This window comes from Falco naumanni, assembly GCF_017639655.2.
Source record: "Falco naumanni isolate bFalNau1 chromosome 20 unlocalized genomic scaffold, bFalNau1.pat SUPER_20_unloc_1, whole genome shotgun sequence".
NCBI classification, from domain to species: Eukaryota; Metazoa; Chordata; class Aves; order Falconiformes; family Falconidae; genus Falco; species Falco naumanni.
This window is the reverse complement of record NW_024427345.1, coordinates 523,863-547,625: the sequence shown is the minus strand read 5'-3', so window position 1 is coordinate 547,625 and position 23,763 is coordinate 523,863. Positions and strand designations below refer to the sequence as shown.

At 62.5% G+C, this 23,763-nt stretch overlaps 1 protein-coding gene across 1 annotated transcript; it reads left to right on the top strand.

Moving 5' to 3' along the window:
* Window positions 1-10,135: 10,135 nt before the first annotated feature.
* RARG (retinoic acid receptor gamma) lies at window positions 10,136-21,595 on the top strand. The gene is given in 9 exon segments (XM_040581171.1): window positions 10,136-10,337; window positions 12,266-12,414; window positions 13,401-13,542; window positions 13,946-14,106; window positions 14,201-14,377; window positions 15,346-15,550; window positions 18,627-18,785; window positions 20,161-20,207; window positions 20,209-21,595. Coding segments are annotated over 9 exon segments (1,503 nt in total). The 5' UTR covers window positions 10,136-10,195; the 3' UTR covers window positions 20,530-21,595.
* Window positions 21,596-23,763: the final 2,168 nt, after the last annotated feature.

Sequence of the window (23,763 nt, the reverse complement as noted above, 5' to 3'; positions counted from 1 at the left end):
ACCTGCCAGACAAATGTTAAATTATATTTGGGGTAGCGGGATGCTTCGTCCTGAAGACATTAAAAATATAATGAGACTCGTTTTAAAACCATCACAACAACTGTTATGGCAAGCTCATTGGCAAAAACTTTGTGAATTGGCTGTGCATACGCCGCGCGCGCCAAATGATCGTTTAGCGGGTTTAACTGTAGAACAATTGATGGGAACTGGGCCCTTTGCTTCTATAGAAATGCAAATGCAGACCGGCCCAGATGTTTTATTAGAATCTATGAGGCTAGCAAGAGAAGCTTTACAGAAGGTTAAAACTACACCAGCTACACCCTCTTGTATGTCAGTTAAGCAAGGAAGAGACGAGTCCTTTGCATCTTTTGTAGATAGAGTTATGGATGCTATTAATCGAGCTGATGTATCTGATTTTATGAAGGGACCTTTGTTAAGACAATGTGTGTTAGAAAATTGTAACTCTTACACAAAAGGCATTTTAGTTACTCTTCCTCTAGATGCTTCTATTGAAACCATGTTAGAAAGAATGAGCAGGGTTCCTGTAGGGCCTCAAGCCCTGTTAGTTGAAGCGCTTAAAGAAGTAGGGGACAATTTAGTCAAAGCTCAACAACAAGCATTTGCAGCCCTCGCTCCACTGAAACCTCCAGATGAGCGCCAAAACAAATCACGCCGACAAACAGACTACACATGCTTCCGTTGTGGATGTTCAGGTCATATACGCCGACAGTGTCGAGAACGTCAAGTATGGTGCCAGAACTGTCAAATGAATAATCATAATACTGCAGCTTGTCAGCGTTCGGGAAACGGGAAGCGGAGCGCCAAGAGTCGCGGCGCGCCGACCCCAATAGAGGCTCCGGCAACTTACGTGCCGACAACTGTTTCCAACCAGCTTCCCAACCAGCTTCCCAACCAACAACCAACGTCTCCCGCCTTCAACCAGCCACCAACTTATGACCAGCAACCCGAGGGAGCCTCGGATTGGATTTGGCAACAGCAATAGAGATTACCTTACTTGATAATCGTCCACAAAAAGTTGCTACAGGAGTCCAAGGACCTATCATGATAAACGAACAACCTCATGGAGCTTTGTTACTGGGTCGTTCTTCAAGTGGCCTCAAAGGACTCTTTATTTTACCTGGACTTATCGACAGTGACTATAAAGGAGAAATTTTTATAATTGTGCAAACAAATTTTCCACCTATATGTATTCCTAAAGGTAGTCGCATTGCTCAATTAATACCACTTCAACATCTGACTCACCAAATGCCAACAATCTTTAACCATGATCGTGGAACCAGTGGTCTTGGTTCCACAGGAGGTTTAGCGATGTTAACCATGCCTATGAACCAACGACCACTTGCCCAAATTATTCTTGTACATGGAACAGACAAAAAACTGCACTTTTAGACACTGGTGCGGATATCACAATCGTCGCACGTGGTCAGTGGCCTTCTTACTGGCCATTGCGACATGTTCCTGGAGGAGTTGAAGGAGTAGGAGGAATGGCACCTGTCCAACGCAGTCAACAAAGAATACAAATCATCTTCGACGGGAAAACAGCACTTCTGCGTGTTACCGTTATGCCTTTGCCAAGTGGAGTAAACGCACTCATCGGAAGAGATGTATTGAATCAATTGGGAGTAATACTTACTACAAATTCACCTTTCTAGGAACGGTCACTGTCAATTGGACTTTCCCGATTCCTTTACAATGGCTAACAGAAGAGCCTGTTTGGATCGGACAGTGGCCGTTGAAAAAGGAAAGTCTGCGACAAGCACATTTACTGGTTCAAGGTCAATTAACACAAGGTCATCTTAAACCATCGACCAGTCCTTGGAATACACCCATATTTGTAATTCAGAAAAAATCAGGAAAATATCGACTTTTACATGACTTACGAGCAGTGAATCGACAAATGCAAGCGATGGGAGCTTTACAACCAGGTCTTCCCAATCCTGCCATGTTACCCACCGAATGGCATTTGTTAATAATTGACTTAAAAGACTGCTTTTTTTACAATTCATTTACACCCCAATGACACTCAACGATTTGCATTTACATTACCATCAGTAAACAGAGAGGGACCTGACCAGCGATTTGAATGGACTGTGTTACCACAAGGCATGAAAAATAACCCTACCCTGTGTCAACTATTTGTTGACGCCGCTCTCCAACCTATTCGAAAAGCATGGCCCCATGTTATTATTTACCATTATATGGATGATATTTTATTTGCGCAAGAACAGCCCTTTACTGTACAACAGGAAATCTTCTTACAACAACAGCTAGAAAAACAGAAATTAGTCATAGCAACCGAAAAAGTTCAGCGTTCACCCGCATGGAAATATCTTGGCTGGAATATTACTCAATCACAAGTAAGTCCACAAAAATTAACTATTCGTAAAAATTTACATACCCTCAATGATGCTCAAAAGCTATTAGGTGATCTCCAATGGCTACGTCCTGTAACAGGCATCACCAATGATGAATTAAGACGTGTTACGACCATTGTTAAAAGGTACAGACCCATCTCGCCCTATTAATGTTTCTAAAGAGCAACACGTTACGATCCAACAGCTCAGTGACCGGATTGTAGAACGTGCAGTAGATCGCATTGACCCTACTTTTCCTGTAGACCTCCCTGTGTTAAATGGTCCCTCACATTTTATCAGTGCACTTACACAGTGCAAAAAGAAAAAGGGGGAGACTGTAAGAGTGTTAGAATGGATCTTTACCAAAATGCAACCAAAGACCACCATCCAAGAAAAAACACAAAATTTGGCGGAAATCATTAAAAAAGGAAGAATGCGAATTTTACAAATCACCGGAATGGAGCCAAATGCTGTGTATCTACCAATACGCAGAGAAGACTTAGAGTGGTGGCTGCAGAATTCGTCGGTTTTACAGTTAAGCTTATTAAGTGAAGCTCTAGAGATTAAAGTTGAGCCTTTAAAAACACCAATATTAAAATGGATTAGTAATTATGATTGGTTAAAGTGTCCAAAACGGAGTGAGCAACCTTTAGCAGATGCTATCACAGTTTACACAGATGCAGGAAAACGCTCAAGAAAAGCAGCAGCAACACGGTACGAAAACAATCAATGGCGCCATCAAATTCTTACCGCAAAAACAGGAGATTCGTTACAAACTTTAGAGCTAGCTGCTGTTGTATGGGTCTGTACCCAATGGATGCATACGAGATTAAACATTGTAACGGACTCAATGCACGTTGCTGGAATTGTAAGCCGGATTGAAGATGCTCGTCTTAAAGAAGTGCAAAATCAACGGCTGTTTGAACTCCTTAGACAGCTGTTGTCAGCAATACAACAGCGCACGCAACCCTACTGCATTATACACATTAGAAGTCACAAATGGTCTGAAGGTTTGGGGGAAGGGAATGCGCGCGCTGACCAGCTCGTGTCTGTAGCGGCTCCTGTAAGTGAGTTTGTTAAGGCACGAGAAGCACACAACACATTTCACCAGAACGCGCGGGGACTGCATCGACAGTTTGACATTACAACGGAGGAAGCTAGAGGAATTGTACGAGCTTGTCCTACGTGCAGTCACCATGGACCGGGTCTAGGTATCGGTGTGAACCCCAGAGGACTTAAAGCCAGAGAGTTGTGGCAAATGGATGTCACTCACGTTCCTGAATTTGGTAGATTAAAATATGTTCACGTTACAATTGATACATATAGTGAGTTCGTATGGGCCACAGCACAAACGGGAGAACGTGCACTCCATGTAACTCGGCATTTAACAAGTTGTTTTGCTGTTATGGGGGTGCCACAATCAATAAAAACTGATAATGGCCCTGCTTATGTCAGCGAAAAAATGAGACCTTTTTGTCAAGCGTGGGGAGTACGACATAGCACAGGTATCCCTCATTCTCCCACAGGACAAACAACCATTGAAAGAACGCATCGGACATTAAAACAATATTTACAAAAGTTTGAGAAAATTACAGATGTACAAGAAAGACTTGCTAAAGTTCTTTTTGTGTTAAATCATCTATGTATCTTTACAGATCAACAGGAACCGCCTGCATGGCTACATGGGTATCCTAAGTTATGTAAAGATGACGTTCCAATGTTTGTTATGTATAGGGATCCTTCAGCTGGTTTGTGGAAAGGACCAGCAGAAGTGAAATATGCTGGAGAAGGTTCTACGTGTGTACTTACTCCCACAGGACCACAGTGGATCCCAGCAAAGTGGACCAAAGCAGCGGTGACCAATGTTCCAACAACCAGTGACAGTTGTGATTAATCTTTTAGTGTAAACTTATCTATATTCTAATCATGATGTTGAAAGCTATTGTATTAATTAATCTTATTGTTACAGGTGTAGCTTTTGTATCTAAATCACTGTTTGATGTGCGAGAAAATGTATGGGTAACCTTAAGCAGAGCTGTCAACACAACCACATTTTGTGCAAGTATGTCAACTCCTAGTGTACCCTTTTTAACTGGTTTAGTAGGTGTGCCACTAAATGGCTCAGACTGGATCGCCCTTAACCAGTCTCTTAGCCAGATGTCAAAGATTACCCAGTTAGCTCGAGGCTCAAATATGAGTGAGTTTTTCGAAAAGTTTGATAATTGGGATGACAAACTTTCTATTGGTCCTAGTCCTCAAGAAATCGAATTAGTCGGCTCGTTAAATGCCTCTTATTGTGTATATTTGAATTCTTCTAAGTAGCCTTGTGCTGGTGAAAGTTCTGCCACGCCTTGTAATGTGACTGTTAGCACTCTTGTATGCCCAATTGGAAATCAGTCTAATTGGAGTGGTTGGTGTCACCATACCAGTCGAAATCTGTCAAATCCTGCCCCTGGAATATCATATCCTAGGAAATTACCCCCTGGTCTATTTTTTATTTGTGGTAATAGAGCATGGAATGGAATACCCTCAATGCCTGTAGGGGGTCCATGTACCATTAGTCGCTTCAGTTTAGCTTTACCACATCATCATCCTAACAAGTCAAATCCAACAAGATGGAAAAGAGACGTTGTACAAACTCTTCCAAACACCTGTGATGATAATGTACAACTTTGGAATAAATGAGAAGTATTTTTTACTTCGTTTTTTTATCCCAGGTGCTGCTGCTGCTCGAGCCCATAAAAACTTAGAAACACTGTCTTGTTGGATAGTTAAACAAGCCAACCTCACCAGCAGGGTACTATCAGACCTAGCTGATAGTTTAACTACTGTCCAACATGCTGTTTTACAAAATCGCATGGCCATTGACTTTCTATTATTAGCACATGGACATGGCCGTGAAGATTTTGAAGGCATGTGTTGTATGGACCTTGAAGACAATTCCAGCTCCAGACACAAAGAAATCAAACAGTTGATGGAACATTCTCAAAAGATTCAACAAGACGTTGGATTTTTTGGCCTAGAAAGTTTAGCAAATTGGTTTGGAATAGGAGGCTGGTTAAAAGGACTTTTACAAAGTGTATGACTTATAGTGATAATTGTTGTCATCGGATTTATATGTTTAAGCTGTGCTCTCTCCTGTATTGGAAAATTATTTGAACGTGTAACTGGACCAGTTTTCCTTGTTCAAATAGAAAAAGGGGGAATTGTTGCAGAACGGATGAAAGAGAACGGCCACGGTTCTCTGGAAGGACTGTGTGACACGGCCTTTTGGCATCAGTCTGGAGTGAACCAAACCAGGCTGCAGCGGAAAGTTGCCAGACTGGCCAAAGAGAGAAGAGAGATAAGATTATGCTGACCTTGTATAAAACAGAAAAACAACTTTAAGGAAGCAAGTATGAAGAACGAGGCGTAACCCGGACCCGCTGTAACCCCAAGTAGGAAGTCTTATGAAAATGTAACCTTTAGAGCTTAGCCAATCCGTAAATAACTAGCAGGCGTAATTAACTGAAACCGTATATAAGACATCATCGCGCCGTAATAAATCGAAGCTTGCTTTATCACTCACGCTGAGTCGGCCGCTTGCTTCCCCTCGCTCGTCGCAACGTGGGGACTGGGAGGACTGGGAGGGACTGGGGTGGGGCCTGGGAGGGACTGGGGAAGGTGACACAAGGACTGGGAGGGACTGGGGAAGGTGACATGGGAGTTGGAGGCAGGGCGCCTCTCCTTCCTGGGGTGCCTCTCTGTGTGTGTGACACTGCGTGACACTCTGTGTGTGTGTGTGACACTGACACCGTGTGTGACACCGTATGTGACGCTGTGTGTGTGTCTGTGACACTGTGATACTCTGTGACACCACGTGTGTGACACCATATGGTCCTGTGTGACACCATGTGTGACACTGCGTATGACACCATGTGACGCTGTGGCACTCCGCAACGCCATGTGTGTGACACTGTGTGTGTGTGACACCGTGACACTGTGTGTATGTGACACCATGACGCTGCATGTGTGTGACACTGCATGTGTGTGACACTGTGTGTGACACTGTGACACCGTGTGTGTGTGACATCGCGTGTGTGACACTGTGACACCGTGTGTGTGACACTGCGACATTGCTTGTGTGTGACACCCCGTGTGTAACCCTTGCACCAACACCCCGTGCAACCCTTGCACCAACCACATGTGTAACCCTTGCACCAGCACCCCGTGCAACCCTTGCACCAACCGTGTGTAACCCTTGCACCAGCACCCCGTGCAAATGTTGCACCAACCACGTGTGTAACCCTTGCACCAGCACCCCGTGCAACCCTTGCACAAACATGTGTAACCCTTGCACCAGCACCCCGTGCAACCCTTGCACCAACCACGTGTGTAACCCTTGCACCAACCACGTGTGTAACCCTTGCACCAGCACCCCGTGCAACCCTTGCATGCCCCCCCTGCATGCCCTGGTGCCCCCTCGCACACCTCCTCACTGCCTGCCCCCCCCCAGCAGGGCCTCGTGCAAGGGCCGTGCAAGGCAGCCGGGGGGGGGGGGGGGGGGGGGGGGGGGGGGGGCAGCTGCTGGTTTTAATTACCCGCGGGCGGCCGGGGCTAATTGGTACCTTTTGGCTGCGGTGGGGGTGGGGGAGCGGGGGCCTGTGCGGGGGCCACCACGAGGCACCCGGGGCACGGGTGAGTCCCCTCCCCAGGCATGGGGACACGGGGGTGGCACAGGGTGACATGTGGGGACATGGGGTGGCACAAAGTGATGTGGGGGGACACAGGGTGGCACAGGGTGACATGGGGGCACGGGGTGGCACAGGGGTGGCACAGAGTGATGTGGGGGGACACGGGGTGGCACAGGGTGACATGGGGCACGGGGTGGCACAGGGGTGGCACAGAGTGATGTGGGGGGGACACGGGGTGGCACAGGGTGACATGGGGGCACGGGGTGGCACAGAGTGATGTGGGGGGACACGGGGTGGCACAGGGTGACATGGGGCACGGGGTGGCACAGGGGTGGCACAGAGTGATGTGGGGGGACATGAGGTGGCACAAGGGTGACATAGGAGCACAGAGGTGGCAAGGAGTGACACAGGGGTGACATGAGGGGACATGGGGTGGCACAGGGTGACATGGGAGGACACAGAGTGGCACAGGGGGGTAGCAGAGTGGGACATGGGGACGCAGGGGGACACGGGTGGCAGGAGGGGGAGGTGAAGGTGATGGGTGGTACGGGGCGACATCGGGGGACACGGGGTGGCACAGGGTGATGTGGGGGCATGGCGGTGGCACAGGTGGCAGAGGGGGACCTGGGGACGGACATGGGGACACAGAGGGGACAGTGGTGGCAGGAGGGGGAGGTGAAGGTGATGGGGCACAGGGGGGCACAGAGGTGTCCCCAGGCATTGACCACCCTGGTTGGGTGCTGGGGGCGGGGGGTGACAACATGGGGACTGTGGGGACATGGGAGGGAACTGGGAGGACTGGGGAGGGAGGTGGCATGAGGTGTGGGGAGATGGGGGAGGTGACACGAGGACTGGGAGGACTGGGAGGGACTGGGGAAGGTGACACAAGGACTGGAACGACTGGGAGAGTCTGGGGAGGTCTGGGAGGACTGGGAGGGACTGGGGTGGGGCCTGGGAGGGACTGGGGAAGGTGACACAAGGACTGGGAGGGACTGGGGAAGGTGACATGGGAGTTGGAGGCAGGGCGCCTCTCCTTCCTGGGGTGCCTCTCTGTGTGTGTGACACTGCGTGACACTCTGTGTGTGTGTGTGACACTGACACCGTGTGTGACACCGTATGTGACGCTGTGTGTGTGTGTGACACTGTGACACTCTGTGACACCACGTGTGTGACACCATATGGTGCTGTGTGACACCGTGTGTGACACTGCGTATGACACCATGTGACGCTGTGGCACTCCGCAACGCCATGTGTGTGACACTGTGTGTGTGTGACACTGTGACACTGTGTGTATGTGACACCATGACGCTGCATGTGTGTGACACTGCATGTGTGTGACACTGTGTGTGACACTGTGACACCGTGTGTGTGTGACATCGCGTGTGTGACACTGTGACACCGTGTGTGTGACACTGTGACATTGCTTGTGTGTGACACTGTGTGTGACACTGTGACACTGTGTGTATGTGACACCATGATGCTTCATGTGTGTGACACTGCGTGTGTGTGACACTGTGACACCGTGTGTGTGACACTGTGACACTGCTTGTGTGTGACTCTGTGTGTGTGACACTGTGTGTGTGACGCAGTGACACTGCATGTGTGTGACACCGTGTGTGTGACACTGTGACACCGTGTGTGTGACACTGCTTGTGTGTGACTGTGTGTGTGACACTGTGTGTGTGACACTGTGTATGTGACACCATGACGCTGCATGTGTGTGACACTGCATGTGTGTGACACCATGTGTGTGACACTGTGACACCATGTGTGTGACACTGCTTGTGTGTGACTCTGTGTGTGTGTGACACTGTGTGTGTGTGACACCGTGACACTGTGTGTATGTGACACCATGACGCTGCATGTGTGTGACACTGCATGTGTGTGACACTGTGACACCATGTGTGTGACACTGTGACACTGCTTGTGTGTGACTCTGTGTGTGTGACACTGTGTGTGTGACACAGTGACACTGCATGTGTGTGACACTGTGTGTGTGACACTGTGACACCGTGTGTGTGACACTGCTTGTGTGTGACTCTGTGTGTGTGACACTGTGTGTATGTGACACCATGATGCTGCATGTGTGTGACACTGCATGTGTGTGACACTGCATGTGTGTGACACCGTGTGTGTGACACTGTGACACCGTGTGTGTGACACCGTGACACTGCTTGTGTGTGACACTGCATGTGTGTGACACCGTGTGTGTGTGACACTGTCACACCGTGTGTGTGACACTGTGACACTGCTTGTGTGTGACTCTGTGTGTGTGACACTGTGTGTGTGACACTGTGACACCGTGTGTGTGACACTACTTGTGTGTGACTCTGTGTGTGTGACACTGTGTGTATGTGACACCATGATGCTGCATGTGTGTGACACTGCATGTGTGTGACACTGCATGTGTGTGACACCGTGTGTGTGACACTGTGACACCGTGTGTGTGTGACACCGTGACACTGCTTGTGTGTGACACTGCATGTGTGTGACACCGTGTGTGTGTAACACTGTCACACCCGTGTGTGTGACACTGTGACACTGCTTGTGTGTGACTCTGTGTGTGTGACACTGTGTGTGTGACACTGTGACACCGTGTGTGTGACACTACTTGTGTGTGACTCTGTGTGTGTGACACTGTGTGTATGTGACACCATGATGCTGCATGTGTGTGACACTGCATGTGTGTGACACTGCATGTGTGTGACACCGTGTGTGTGACACTGTGACACCGTGTGTGTGACACCATGACACTGCTTGTGTGTGACACTGTGTGCGTGACATCATGACACCGTGTGTGTGACACTGCATGTGTGACACCACGTGACGCTGTGACACTCGGCGGCACCGTGTGTGTGACACTGTGACACCGTATGTGACACCGCGCGTGTGACACCGTGCGCGCCCGGGGCCGCCCCCTGCGCGCGCGCGGCACCGCGCGTGGGCGCGCACCCACGGGGCGCTCCGCCCCGCCAAGCCCCGCCCCACCCCGCCCCGCCGGCCCCGCCCCCCGGCCCCGCCCCCCCCGCCCCGCGCCGGTGGCTGGGGCCCGGGGCCGGGCCGGGCCGCGCCGCACCCCGGGGCCGGGAGCGGGGCCGGGTCTGGGGCCGCCGCCGCGTTCCCGGGGCCGCCGCCGGGGCCGCCGCCATGTTCGACAGCCGGGGGGCGCCGCCGGGGCCGCGGCGGCTGCACGACGTGACCAACCGCGGGGCCTGCGCGCCGCGCAAGGGGGGCGCGGGGGGGCGCTGCGGGGCGCTCCCCCCCTGCGCCTGGCCGCCGCCCCGCCGCGGTACGGGGCACGCGTGGGCGCCGCGGGGGGGGCGTGACACGCGGGGGGGGCGCGGGGGGCGGGGGGGCCGTGATGCGCGGGGGGGGGCGCGGGGGGCCGTGACACGCGGGGGCGCCGCGGGGGGCCGTGACACGAGTGGGCGTCGCGGGGGGAGGCGCGGGGGGCGCTGTGACACGCGAGGGGGGGGTCATGACACGCGTGGGCGGGCGAGACCCCCGCGGAGAGGGGGGGCGCGGGCGGGCGAGTGCGTGTGCAAGCGCGTGGGCGCGTGTGACGCGCGTGGGTGTGGATGCGCGTGCGAGTGCGTGACGCGGGGGGGGGAAGGGGGGGGAGCGGGGTGGTGGGGTGTTGTGCCCCCCGTCCCGGGGTGGGGGCGGGGGCCGCGGGGGGTGGGCGCGCGGAGCGGCACCCACGGGGGGGCAGCGGTAGGGACCCGCTTGGGGGGGGGGCACCCACGGGGGGGAGCCCCTCCCCCCGCCGCCCCCCCCCCCGCGGAAATCTGGGCACAAACAGGCTGGGGGGTGTGAGTGTGCTGGGGGGTCCCACCGCTTGGGGGTCCCGCCGCCTTTGGGGAGGGGGAGGGGGGCTGGAGGCGGAGCGCCCCCCCCCGGCGGTACCCGCAGGCGGGGCGCCCCTCCCGCGCCCCCCCCTCCCAGCTCCCCGGCCCAACTGGTTCCAGTTCAGCCGCCGCGCCCGCCCGGCGCTGCCAATGTGGCACTTAACCCCTGCGGGGCCGCCCCCGCCCCGCGCTGCCCCCCGGCTGGGGGGGGGGGCTGGGGACCCCCCCTCAGCCCAGCATGGGGCGGGCAGCACCCCCAGGCTGCGAGGGGGCGTCCCCCCTGCCCACCCCCCCAATTAATCCTTCCTTGGAGCCAGATGCACCCCCGCAAACTGAGGGGGGGTCCCAACAGCGTTGTGTGCCCCCCCCCCCCCCATGGGGGGTGCTGGTTTGTTTTGGGGGCGGGTGCTTGGATTTAGGTCAGGCCCCCCCCCCCCAAAAAAAAAAAAAAAATAATCAAAACTTGGCTTTGAGGGGAAACTGAGGCACGGGGCAGGGGGGCGCCCTGATGTGCCCCCCACCCCCCACCCGCCCCGCTGCACCGACAGCGTGGGGGCGGGGGGGGCAGATCCAGACTCCTCCCCCCAAACTGGGGGTGCCCACACGGGTCTGGGGGCCCCCCCCCCGTGTCCCCTCCCCTCGAGGGGGTGTCGCAGGGTGTGGCGCCCAGTTGCGGTTTCGGGGGGGGGGGGGGGGGACGGGGGGGACACGGACACCCACACCGCGGGGGGGGGCGTTGGGTTTCGGGCACGCCTGGTGCGCGTTTGTGTGTGTGCGCACACGCGTGTGCGAGGGGGGGCTCCCCCCACACCCCCCCCCCAGCCCCCCCCCCCCAGCCCAGCTGCAACCGCTTTAGGGCTGGTTATAAATGGGCCGTTTGACGCGGGCGAGGGCAGGAATTTCCTCAATTTCAGCAATTTCGGCTTTTTTTATAAAAACACACACACAAAAAAAACCTCACCCACCCCCAGGCGCCCGCCAGGCAGGGTGGGGTCCGCGCCCCCCCCCCCCCCCCCCGCCGCGGTGACACTGATGTCACCCACCCCGTGCTGGGATGCCCCCCCCCCCCCGCTTTGGGTTTTGGGGCTGCGGGGTTGTTGGGGAGGGGGGGAGTGGGAGCGTGGGGAGGGGGTGTTGGGCTGCACCCCCTCGCCTTGTGTCCCCCCCCCCGTACTTTGTGTCGCCCCTGGCCCCCCAGGATGGGGACAGCCAGGCTCCCCCCCCCCCCCCCCCCCGCCTCAGTTTCCCCTTGGCCAGCACCGTGGGGTGGTGGCATCTCCCAGCCTCGGGGGGTCCCAAGCAGGTTTTGGAGGGGGGGGGGTGTCTCTGGCAGCTGCCTGACCCCCCCCCCGCCTTGTCCCCCCCCCAGCCGTGGAGACCCAGAGCAGGAGCGCGGAGGAGATGGTGCCCAGCTCGCCCTCGCCGCCCCCCCCGCCCCGCGTCTACAAGCCCTGCTTCGTCTGCAGCGACAAGTCCTCGGGGTACCACTACGGCGTCAGCTCCTGCGAGGGCTGCAAGGTGAGGGGGGGGCGCAGGGACCACCCCCCCCCCCCCGAGCCCTGGGGACCTTACGGCAGGGCGTGGGGACCCCCCCCAGGCACTAGGGAGCTGGCGCTGGGGAGCCTGACCGGGGGCACTAGGAGACCCTCGGCGCTGGGGAGCCTTGTGGGGGCAGTGGGACCCCCCTGGGCACTGGGGAGCCTTGCTGGGGGCACTGGGGGGGTTGGGACGCACCACCCCTCCCCAGCAATGGGGAGCATTGTGGGGGGAGGGGGGAGGCTCTGGGGGGATTGGGCGCCTCCCAGGGCACTGGGGAGCCTTGCTGGGGTCAGTGGGACACCCCGGCCGGGCACTGGGGAGCCTTGCTGGGGGATTGGGGAGCCTTGTGGGGGGAATGGGGAGCCCCTGGGGGATTGGGACCCCCCCAGCACTGGGGAGCCTTGCTGGGGGCAATGGAGAGCCCTTGGGGGGATTGGGACCCCCCCGGCACTGGGGAGCCTTGCTGGGGGCACTGGGGAGCTCCTGGGGGATTGGGATCCGCCCCCCCCCCCCAGCACTGGGGAGCCTTTCTGGGGGCACTGGGGAGACCCTTAGTCACCAGGGAGCCTTGCTGGGAGTACTGGGGAGCCCCCCCAGGGATGTTGGGGGGCTTTGCTGAGGGCAATGGGGAGTCGGCAATGGGGACCCCTCCAGGCACGGCCCCCCTCCCCCGCTCGGGGTGATGCTAGGGAGCAGCTCATGGATAGTGGGGTGCCTTGCTGGGAGCACTGGGGAGCTGGGGCACCCCCTGAGGGGTGCTGGGGAGCCCCCCCGGGGGGCACTGGGGAATCCCCTGGGGGATGCTGGGGAGCAGCCCACAGACACTGGGGACCCCCCCTGAGCGCTGGGGAGCTTTGCTGGGGGGGACCTGGGGAGCTGGGAGCGGGGAGCCTAGTTGGGGGGATGGGGGAGCCCCCCAGGCGTGCTGCCAGCCCCCCCCGTCCCCCCCCGTGTGCCCCCCCCAGGGCTTTTTCCGCCGCAGCATCCAGAAGAACATGGTGTACACGTGCCACCAGGACAAGAACTGCCAGATCAACAAGGTGACGCGCAACCGCTGCCAGTTCTGCCGCCTCCAGAAGTGCTTCGAGGTCGGCATGTCCAAGGAAGGTGCGCCGGGGTCCGGGGGGGTCCCGGGGGGGCACCCCCCGCCGTCCGCCCCCTCCCTGGGCATCGCGCCTCATCGGCTCCATCCCCGCGGCGCTGGGCGCCCTCGCCGTGGGGCTGAAGGATTTGGGGCTGGGGGTGGTGGTGGGGAAGCAGGGCCCATGTGTCCCCCCGCTGGGGGTGCGGGGGGGGGGGGGGGGGCTTTGGCCGGTGCCCCCCCCCGGGGTGTGGGGGGGCTTGGCATCCCCTGCGGCTGCATTGTGCTATATGTGGATATCCTGCTCGCGCATCCTGTCCCTGAGCCCCGCTCGAAAGGGGGGGGGGCGGGTGTCAGGAAACACTGCCTGGGGAGGGGGTGGGGGGCACCCCCAAACCCCCCCTGACCTCCCCCCCCCCGGCCCCGCAGCCGTCCGTAATGACAGGAACAAGAAGAAGAAGGAGGTGAAGGAGGAGCTGGTGCCCGAGAGCTACGAGCTGAGCCCGGAGCTGGAGGAGCTGGTGCGGAGGGTCAGCAGAGCCCACCAGGAGACCTTCCCCTCGCTCTGCCAGCTGGGCAAGTACACCACGGTGAGCACGGGGGGGGGGGCACGGGGGGGCCAGCACCCCCCCCGGCACCGGGGCTCACTCCCCTTGCTGTGTGTCGTGCCCCCCCCCCCCCTAGAACTCGAGCGCTGACCACCGGGTGCAGCTGGACCTGGGGCTGTGGGACAAGTTCAGCGAATTGGCCACCAAGTGCATCATCAAGATCGTGGAGTTCGCCAAGCACCTGCCCGGCTTCACCGCGCTCAGCATGGCCGACCAGATCACCCTGCTCAAGGCCGCCTGCCTCGACATCCTGGTGAGGGTCCTGGGGGGCTGCGGGGGGGTCCCCGTGCCAGCCCTGACCTCCCATGCCCTCCTGGTGAGGGTCCTGGGGGGCTGCGGGGGGGTCCCCGTGCCAGCCCTGACCCCCCATGCCCTCCTGGTGAGGGTCCGGGGGGGCTGCGAGGGGGGCCCGTACCAGCCCTGACCCCCCATGCCCTCCTGGTGAGGGTCCTGGGGGGCTGCGGGTTGGGGGGCCCGTGTCAGCCCTGACCCCCCATGCCCTCCTGGTGAGGGTCCTGGGGGGCTGCGGGGGGTCCCTGTGCCAGCCCTGACCCCCCATGCCCTCCTGGTGAGGGTCCTGGGGGGCTGCGGGGGGGCCCCGTGCCAGCCCTGACCCCCTATGCCCTCCTGGTGGGGGTCCTGGGGGGCCGCGGGGGGGTGCCCGTGCCAGCCCTGAGCCCCCATGCCCTCCTGGTGAGGGTCCGGGGGGGCTGCGGGGGGGGCCCGTGCCAGCCCTGACCCCCCCATGCCCTCCTGATGAGGGTCTGGGAGGCTGCCGGGGAGGTAGGGGGGTGCCCCATGCCCTCCTGGTGGGGGTCCCGGGGGGCTCTGAGCAGGGTGGGGGGTGCCCCATGCCCATGCCCTCCAGGTGAGGGTCCGGGGGGGCTGTGGGGGGGGGGCCCGTGCCAGCCCTGACCCCCCATGCCCTCCTGGTGAGGGTCCTGGGGGGCTGCGGGGGGGGCCCCGTGCCAGCCCTGACCCCCCATGCCCTCCTGGTGAGGGTCTGGGGGGCTGCAGGGGAGGTGGGGGGTGCCCCATGCCCTCCTGGTAGGGGTCCCGGGGGGCTCTGAGCAGGGTGGGGGTGCCCCATGCCCATGCCCTCCTGGTGGGGGTCCCGGGGGGCTCTGAGCAGGGTGGGGGATGCCCCATGCCCTCCTGGTGGGGGTCCCGGGGGGCTCTGAGCAGGGTGGGGGGTGCCCCATGCCCTGCCCCCTGCCCCAGATGCTGCGGATCTGCACGCGCTACACGCCGGAGCAGGACACCATGACCTTCTCGGACGGGCTGACGCTGAACCGCACGCAGATGCACAACGCCGGGTTCGGGCCCCTCACCGACCTGGTCTTCGCCTTCGCCGGGCAGCTGCTGCCGCTGCAGATGGACGACACCGAGACCGGGCTGCTCAGCGCCATCTGCCTCATCTGCGGCGGTGGGGGCGCGGGACCCCCGCGGGGCGGGGCGGGGGACACGGGGACCTCTGGGATGGGGGGTGTGGGGACATGGGGACATCGGGACCTCCGGGATGGGGGGTGGTGGGGACACGGGGACCTCTGGGATGGGGGGTGTGGGGACATGGGGACATTGGGACCTCCGGGATGGGGGTGGTGGGGACACAGGGACCTCTGGGATGGGGGGTGTGGGGACACAGGGACCTCTGGGATGGGGGGTGTGGGGACATGGGGACACGGGGGACCTCCGGGATGGGGGGTGCTGGGGACACAGGGACCTCTGGGATGGGGGGTGTGGGGACACAGGGGCCTCTGGGATGGGGGGTGTGGGGACATGGGGACACAGGGACCTCCGGGATGGGGGGTGCTGGGGACATGGGGACACAGGGGCCTCTGGGATGGGGGGTGGTGGGGACATGGGGGCCTCCGGGATGGGGGGTGGTGGGGACACAGGGACCTCTGGGATGGGGAGTGTGGGGACACAGGGGCCTCTGGGATGGGGGGTGTGGGGACATGGGGACACCGGGACCTCCGGGATGGGGGGTGGTGGGGACACAGGGACCTCTGGGATGGGGGGTGTGGGGACACAGGGGCCTCTGGGATGGGGGATGTGGGGACATGGGGACACCGGGACCTCCAGGATGGGGGGTGGTGGGGACACAGGGGCCTCTGGGATGGCGAGCAGCAAGGACATGGAGACCTCTGGGACAGGGGACAGCGGGGACACGGGGACCTCCGGGACAGAAGGCAGTGGGGACATGGGGACCTCTGGGATGGGGGGTGTGGGGACATGGGGACATGGGGACCTCCGGGATGGGGGGTGTGGGGACACAGGGGCCTCTGGGATGGGGGGTGCTGGGGACATGGGGACACGGGGGCCTCTGGGATGGGGGGTGGTGGGGACATGGGGACCTCCGGGATGGGGGGTGGTGGGGACACGGGGACCTCTGGGATGGGGAGTGTGGGGACACAGGGGCCTCTGGGATGGGGGGTGTGGGGACATGGGGACATGGGGACCTCCGGGATGGCGGGTGGTGGGGACACGGGGACCTCTGGGACAGAAAGCAGTGGGGACATGAGGACCTCCAGGATGGGGAGCGGCAGGGACATGGGGACCTCTGGGATGGGGAGCAGCAAGGACATGGAGACCTCTGGGACAGGGGACAGCGGGGACATGGGGACCTCCAGGATGGGAGGTGGCAGGGACATGGGGACCTCCGGGACAGAAGGCAGTGGGGACGTGGGGACCTCTGGGATGGGGGGTGGTGGGGACATGAGGACCTCCAGGACAGGGGGCAGCAGGGACATAGGGACCTCTGAGACAGGGTAGTGGGGACATGGGGACCTGCATGACAGAAGACAATGGGGACACGGAGACCTCCAGGATGGGAGGTGGCAGGGATGTGGAGATCTCCAGGACAGAAGGCAGCAGGGACATGAGGACATGGGGACCTCCGGGACAGGGGGCAGCGGGGACACGGGGACCTCCAGGATGGGAGGTGGCAGGGACATGGGGATGTCTGGGCTGGGGGGCAGCAGGGACATGGGGACATGGGGACCTCAGGGCCAGGAGGACATGGGGACACGGGGACCCCCAGGCCAGGAGGACATGGGGACACAGGGACCCCCAGGCCAGGAGGCAGTGGGGACACGGGGACCCCCAGGCCAGGAGGACATGGGGACACGGGGACCTCAGGGCCAGGAGGACATGGGGACACGGGGACCCCCAGGCCAGGAGGACATGGGGACACGGGGACCCCCAGGCCAGGAGGCAGTGGGGACACGGGGACCCCCAGGCCAGGAGGACATGGGGACACGGGGACCTCAGGGCCAGGAGGACATGGGGACACGGGGACCTCAGGGCCAGGAGGACATGGGGACACGGGGACCCCCAGGCCAGGAGGACATGGGGACACGGGGACCTCAGGGCCAGGAGGACATGGGGACACGGGGACCTCAGGGCCAGGAGGACATGGGGACACGGGGACCCCCAGGCCAGGAGGACATGGGGACACGGGGACCCCCAGGCCAGGAGGACAGGGTGACACGGGGACCTCAGGGCCAGGAGGACATGGGGACACGGGGACCCCCAGGCCAGGAGGACATGGGGACACGGGGACCTCAGGGCCAGGAGGACATGGGGACACGGGGACCTCAGGGCCAGGAGGACATGGGGACATGGGGACCCCCAGGCCAGGAGGCAGCGGGGACACGGGGACCTCAGGGCCAGGAGGACATGGGGACACGGGGACCCCCAGGCCAGGAGGCAGCGGGGACGTGGGGACCCCCAGGCCAGGAGGCAGCGGGGACACGGGGACCCCCAGGCCAGGAGGACATGGGGACACGGGGACCCCCAGGCCAGGAGGACATGGGGACACGGGGACCCCCAGGCCAGGAGGCAGCGGGGACACGGGGACCCCCAGGCCAGGAGGACATGGGGACACGGGGACCTCAGGGCCAGGAGGACATGGGGACACGGGGACCCCCAGGCCAGGAGGCAGCGGGGACACGGGGACCCCCAGGCCAGGAGGCAGCGGGGACACGGGGACCCCCAGGCCAGGAGGACATGGGGACACGGGGACCTCAGGGCCAGGAGGACATGGGGACACGGGGACCCCCAGGCCAGGAGGACATGGGGACACGGGGACCCCCAGGCCAGGAGGACATGGGGACACGGGGACCCCCAGGCCAGGAGGACATGGGGACACGGGGACCCCCAGGCCAGGAGGCAGCAGGGACATGGGGACCCCCAGGCCAGGAGGACATGGGGACACGGGGACCTCAGGCCCAGGAGGACATGGGGACACGGGGACCCCCAGGCCAGGAGGCAGCGGGGACACGGGGACCCCCAGGCCAGGAGGACATGGGGACACGGGGACCCCCAGGCCAGGAGGCAGCGGGGACATGGGGACCCCCAGGCCAGGAGGGCATGGGGACACGGGGACCCCCAGGCCAGGAGGCAGCGGGGACACGGGGACCCCCAGGCCAGGAGGCAGCGGGGACGTGGGGACACCCGGGCGCAGGGCCGGGGGGTGACGGTCCCCCTGTGCCCCCCAGACCGCATGGACCTGGAGGAGCCGGAGAAGGTGGAGCGGCTGCAGGAGCCGCTGCTGGAGGCGCTGAAGGTGTACGCGCGTCGCCGCCGCCCGCGCCAGCCCCACATGTTCCCCCGCATGCTCATGAAGATCACGGACCTGCGCGGCATCAGCACCAAGGGTGGGACCCCCGGGACCCCCGGGACCCCCCGGCCCACGAGCGGGGGGTGGGGGGCGGGGGTGGCACCGTGCGGCTGGGAATGGGGGGCTCGGGGGGAGGGGCTTGTGCGTGGGGGTGGGGCTAGAAGGGGGGATGCTCGCTGGGAAGTGCGCACGGAAGTGTGGGAAGTGTGGGGATGCTCGCTGGGAAGTGCGCAGGGAAGTGCGGGGATGCTCGCTGGGAAGTGTGGAGGGAAGTGTGGGGATGCTTGCTTGGAAGTGTGCAGGGAAGTGCGGGGATGCTCGCTGGGAAGTGCGCAGGGAAGTGCAGGGATGCTCGCTGGGAAGTGCGGGGATGCACACTGGGAAGTGCGCAGGGAAGTGTGGGGATGCTCACTGGGAAGTGCGCAGGGAAGTGTGGGGATGCTCGCTGGAAAGTGCGGGGATGCTCACTGGGGAGTGTGGGGATGCTCACTGGGAAGTGCGCAGGGAAGTGTGCGGATGCTCGCTGGGAAGTGCGCTGGGAAGTGTGGGGATGCTCACTGGGAAGTGTGGGGATGCTCGCTGGGAAGTGTGCAGATGCTCGCTGGGAAGTGCGGGGATGCTCACTGGGAAGTGCACAGGGAAGTGTGGGGATTCTCACTGGGAAGTGCGCAGGGAAGTGCGGGGATGCTCGCTGGGAAGTGTGGGGATGCTCACTGGGAAGTGCACAGGGAAGCGTGGGGATGCTCGCTGGGAAGTGCGCAGGGAAGTGCGGGGATGCTCGCTGGGAAGTGCACAGGGAAGTGTGGGGATTCTCACTGGGAAGTGCGCAGGGAAGTGCGGGGATGCTCGCTGGGAAGTGTGCAGGGAAGTGTGGGGATGCTTCCTGGGAAGTGCGCATGGAAGTGTGCAGGGAAGTGCAGGGATGCTCGCTGGGAAGTGCGCAGGGAACCATGTGGGGAAGCTCGATGGGAAACGTGCGGGGCTGCCTGTGGGAAGCGTGCAGGGATGGTCACAGGGAAGTGCAGGGGGAAGTGTGTGTGGAACCTCACAGGGAAGTGCCTGGGGAAGCTGGCAGGGATGCTGGTGAGGAAGCGTGTGGTGAAGTGTGTGGGAAAGTGCTTGAGGAAGCACAGGGAAGTGCACTGGGAAGTGCACGGGGAAGTGCACGGGGAAGCACGCGTGGGGGCAGCTCAGGGGCTTTTTTGGGGGGCTCGAAGGGGCTGGTGGCGGGGAGGCTCATGGGGAGATGCGCGGGGGAACGTGTCTGTGGGGGGAAGCTGGGGGGGTCGGAGCCAGAGGGAGGGCTGGAGCCGGGGGGTCCGAGCCGGGGGGTCCGAGCGGGGGGTCCGAGCGGGGGGGGTCCGAGCGGGGGGCGGCCGCGGGCCGGCTGTGGCTGACCGGGGGTCCCGCAGGCGCGGAGCGAGCCATCACGCTGAAGATGGAGATCCCGGGGCCGATGCCCCCCCCTGATCCGGGAGATGCTGGAGAACCCCGAGATGTTCCAGGAGGAGGCGGGAGCGGGGCCCCCCCCGCCCCCGGAGCCCCCTGCCGCCCAGGACAGCCCCCCCCGGCCCCCCCAGCTCCCCATAGCCCCCCGCCTGTGCTGGGGGGGCCCCCGCCACCCCCTGCCGCACTTGGACATTCACAACTGCCTTCCAGGGCCCCCTCCTCACTCCGGGGAGGGGGAGCCCCCACGGTGCCCCCCCCCCCAATTTTGGGGGGGGCTCCAGAGACTGACGGAGTCGGCCTGGGGAGACCCCATGGCACAGCTATTGCCTTAAGCTGGGGGGCCCGGGGGGGCCCCCCCACCCCAACCTCAGCTTCATGCCAAAGCCCCCCCCTGCCCCTCTGCCGCCCCCGCCTTGTATTGGGGGGGATTTGAGGGGGGCAATGATGGACAGAAATTGCCCCCCCTCCCCCAATTGATGCCTGACACCCTTCGGGTGCCCCCTACCCCCTTTACACCCTCTCCCTCATCAAGCGGGGGGGGGGGGGGGGGGGGCACCCAGGCGTTGGGGACTTTATTTATTGGAGACAGGGTGGATTTGGGGGGGGGGGCACCCCCATTTCCCCCCCCTGAGCACTGCTGGGGTACAGGCAGGACCCTCCCATGCCGGGGGGGGGGGGGGGCATTTTATTAGCTGGTTTATTTTATATTTTAGGGAGGGGGGGAGCAGCTGCTTGTGGGTGTTGCTTTTTGACGCTGTTGGGGTGGGGGGGCCCCAAAATCCCCCCCCATTCCCCCCCCCCCCGGCACAGAACACTATAGAGACCAAAGATGGGGGACACGAGGTGACCCCCCCCCAACCCCCCCCCGTATTGTTGGGGGGGGTCCAAGCCATAGTCATGGTGACCCTAATGCCATGGGGGGCCCTGCCCGGTGCCCCCCCCACCCGGGGCAGCTTTGGGGGGGAGGGGTGTCACACCCCAACAACCCCCAGGACCAAACTGCCCCACCCCCAAACGTCTGTTACCGCAAGCCTGGTTTTGGGGGATGTCCCTGCCCCCCCAGTTTGCCCCCCCCTTATTTTAGGGGTGCACAGCCCTTGGGGGGGGGGGGGGGGCTGTTACACTACACGGGGGGGGTGCCCCCCCCCCGGGGCAGCACTTTTCACCCGTTATTTATTCCTTTGCGTTTACACTGGGGTCCCCCCGGCCCCGGGGGGGGGGGGGCCCCCTGCCGCTGCCCCCCTGCTGCCCCCCCCCCCCCCCCCCCCCCCCCGTGTCCGAGCTGCCCCCCCCTTGCCGGGGGGGTCCCCCTGCCATGTTTACAGCCCACCCGCCCCCCCCTTGCTGGGGGGGAGACGGGACTTTTCTATTTTTGCAAAATAAAGTGATGGAAATTTGGGGGGGTCCTGGTGTGCTCGGGGAGGTCGGGGGGGCACCGCTAGGGGACCCACCCCGGGTTGGTGGGGGACAGTTTGGCGTGAGGGGGGGGGCACCCTGGGGTGCTGGAACCCCCCCCGGGACAGTGGGGACGCTTGGGGGGGGCTGCAGGTCCTCGCGGGGGGGGCGCCCCAGCCCTGCGGAGCCGCACCGGGACCCCCCGGCGCCCCGACCCCCAGCCACGAGTGTTCCTGGGCCCCTCCCCCCCAGTGCTCCGGCACCCCCACCCCGACCCCCACCCAAGGGTGTTCCTGCCCTCCCCGCATCCCGACCCCCTCCCAAACGCCCCTGTGGGCCCCCAGGGACCGCGACCCCCCCCCAAGGGTGTTCCTGCTCCCCGCTCCCGCACCCCGCTCCCCCCCGAGTGCCCCTGTGTCCCCCTCCGGCACCCCGACCGCCCCCTCCCGGGGTGCCCCGCTGGTCCAGACCCCGACCCCCACCCAGGGGTCCCCCCCCTCCCGGCACGGTGCCCCCCTCCCGGGGTGGGGGGGGGGAAAGGCGGACCCCTGGGTCCTTCCTGCGGGGTGGGTGGGGGTCAGGGTGCGGCCCCGGCTCCGCACCTGCGGGGTTTCGCCCCCCCCCCCCGCTGCGGGCAGGATGCGGCCCCCGCCCCCCCCCCCCTTCCCCCCCGCCCCCCCCCCCCTTCCCCCCGCCCCGTCTCACAGTCGCGCCGGGGCCATGGGGCGGCCGGGGGGGCTCCTGCTGCTGTCGCTGATGCTGGTGGCCCAGGGGGGGGGGCTGGGGCAGGTGAGGAGGGGGGGGGGCACGCGGAACGGAGGGGGCTGACCCCTCCAGACCCTCTGAGCCCCCCCCCCGGGTGTCCCCAGGGTCCTGCGAGCCCCACGCGTCTTGCGAGGCGTGTGTCCGCTCCCACCCGCGATGCGCCTGGTGCGAGGACCCGGTGAGTGCGGGGACCCCCCTGACCCCCCCCTCCCGAGCCCCCCCCCTCCCCCGACTCCCCCCCCCCCGACCCCTCCATCCCTGGACCCTCCCACCCCCCTGACCTCTCCCAGACTCCCCCCGATCCTGAACCCCCTCGACCCCCCTGACCTCTGCCCTGACCCTGGACCCACCATGACCCTCCCCCAACCCCCACGCAGGGTGCTGGGGGTCGGGCTTTGGGGGGTCCCTGCACTCTCGCGGGTCGTTGTGGCTCGAGGGGGTCCCCACCTCTGTGGGGGTCGTGGTGTGACTTTGGGGTCCCCTGGGGGGGTCGCAGTGTGCGGTGGGGGACTGGGGTGCCATGGGGTGGCCACATGCTGTGGGGTCCCCGTGTCCCTGGGGGTCCCTGTGAGGTCCCCGTGTCCCCATGGGGATGGCCGTGTACTGGGAGGGGGGGGGACACGGTGTCCCTGTGCGTCCCCAGTGGGGCACAAGGTCTCTTCTGTGCTGGGGAGGGGTCTTGGGGGGGGGGCACAGGCTCCCTGGGGAGCACATGCCTGGGGGTCCCTGGGGCCCCCACGTGCCGTAGGTGGCAGCCCCCACCCCACTCCTTTGCGTGACACCCCCCGTCCCGCGGTTTGTCGCCAGGAAGCGGCAAAACCTCAGTGACAAACAGCCGGGGGGGGTGGGTGGCCCCCCCGCAGCACCCGGCACCTGCCCGTCTCCCGCCGGGCCGGGGGTGCTGGGGGCTGAGAATGTGGGGGGCTGGGGAATGTGGGGGGGCTGGGTCTGTGCGCGCTGGGCACGGGGAACACGGGGTATGGGGTGCTGGGTGCAGGAAATGTGGGGCGCTGGGACTGGGGGTGCTGGGTGCAGGGAGATGGGTGCTGGGTCTGGGGTGGGTGCTGGGCACAGGGAACACGGGGTACGGGGTGCTGGGTCTGGGGGTGCTGGGCGCAGGGAATGTGAGGTGCTGGGTGCCGGGAATTGGGGGTACGGGATGTGGGGAGATGGGTGCTGTGTCTGTAGGTGCTGGGGAACACGGGGTGCAGGAGGGCACTGCAGAGAGCTGTGGGGTGCAGGGTGGTGGGGCGATGGGGTGGCTGGGTGGGGGTGCAGGCGCTGACCCCGGCCCCCCAGGACTTCCCGCGGGGGGGGCTGCCAGGAGCCCACCGCTGCGCCCTGCGAGAGGCCCTGGAGCGCGCTGGGTGCCCCCCCGACGCCGTGGTGGAGCCCCACAGCAGTGT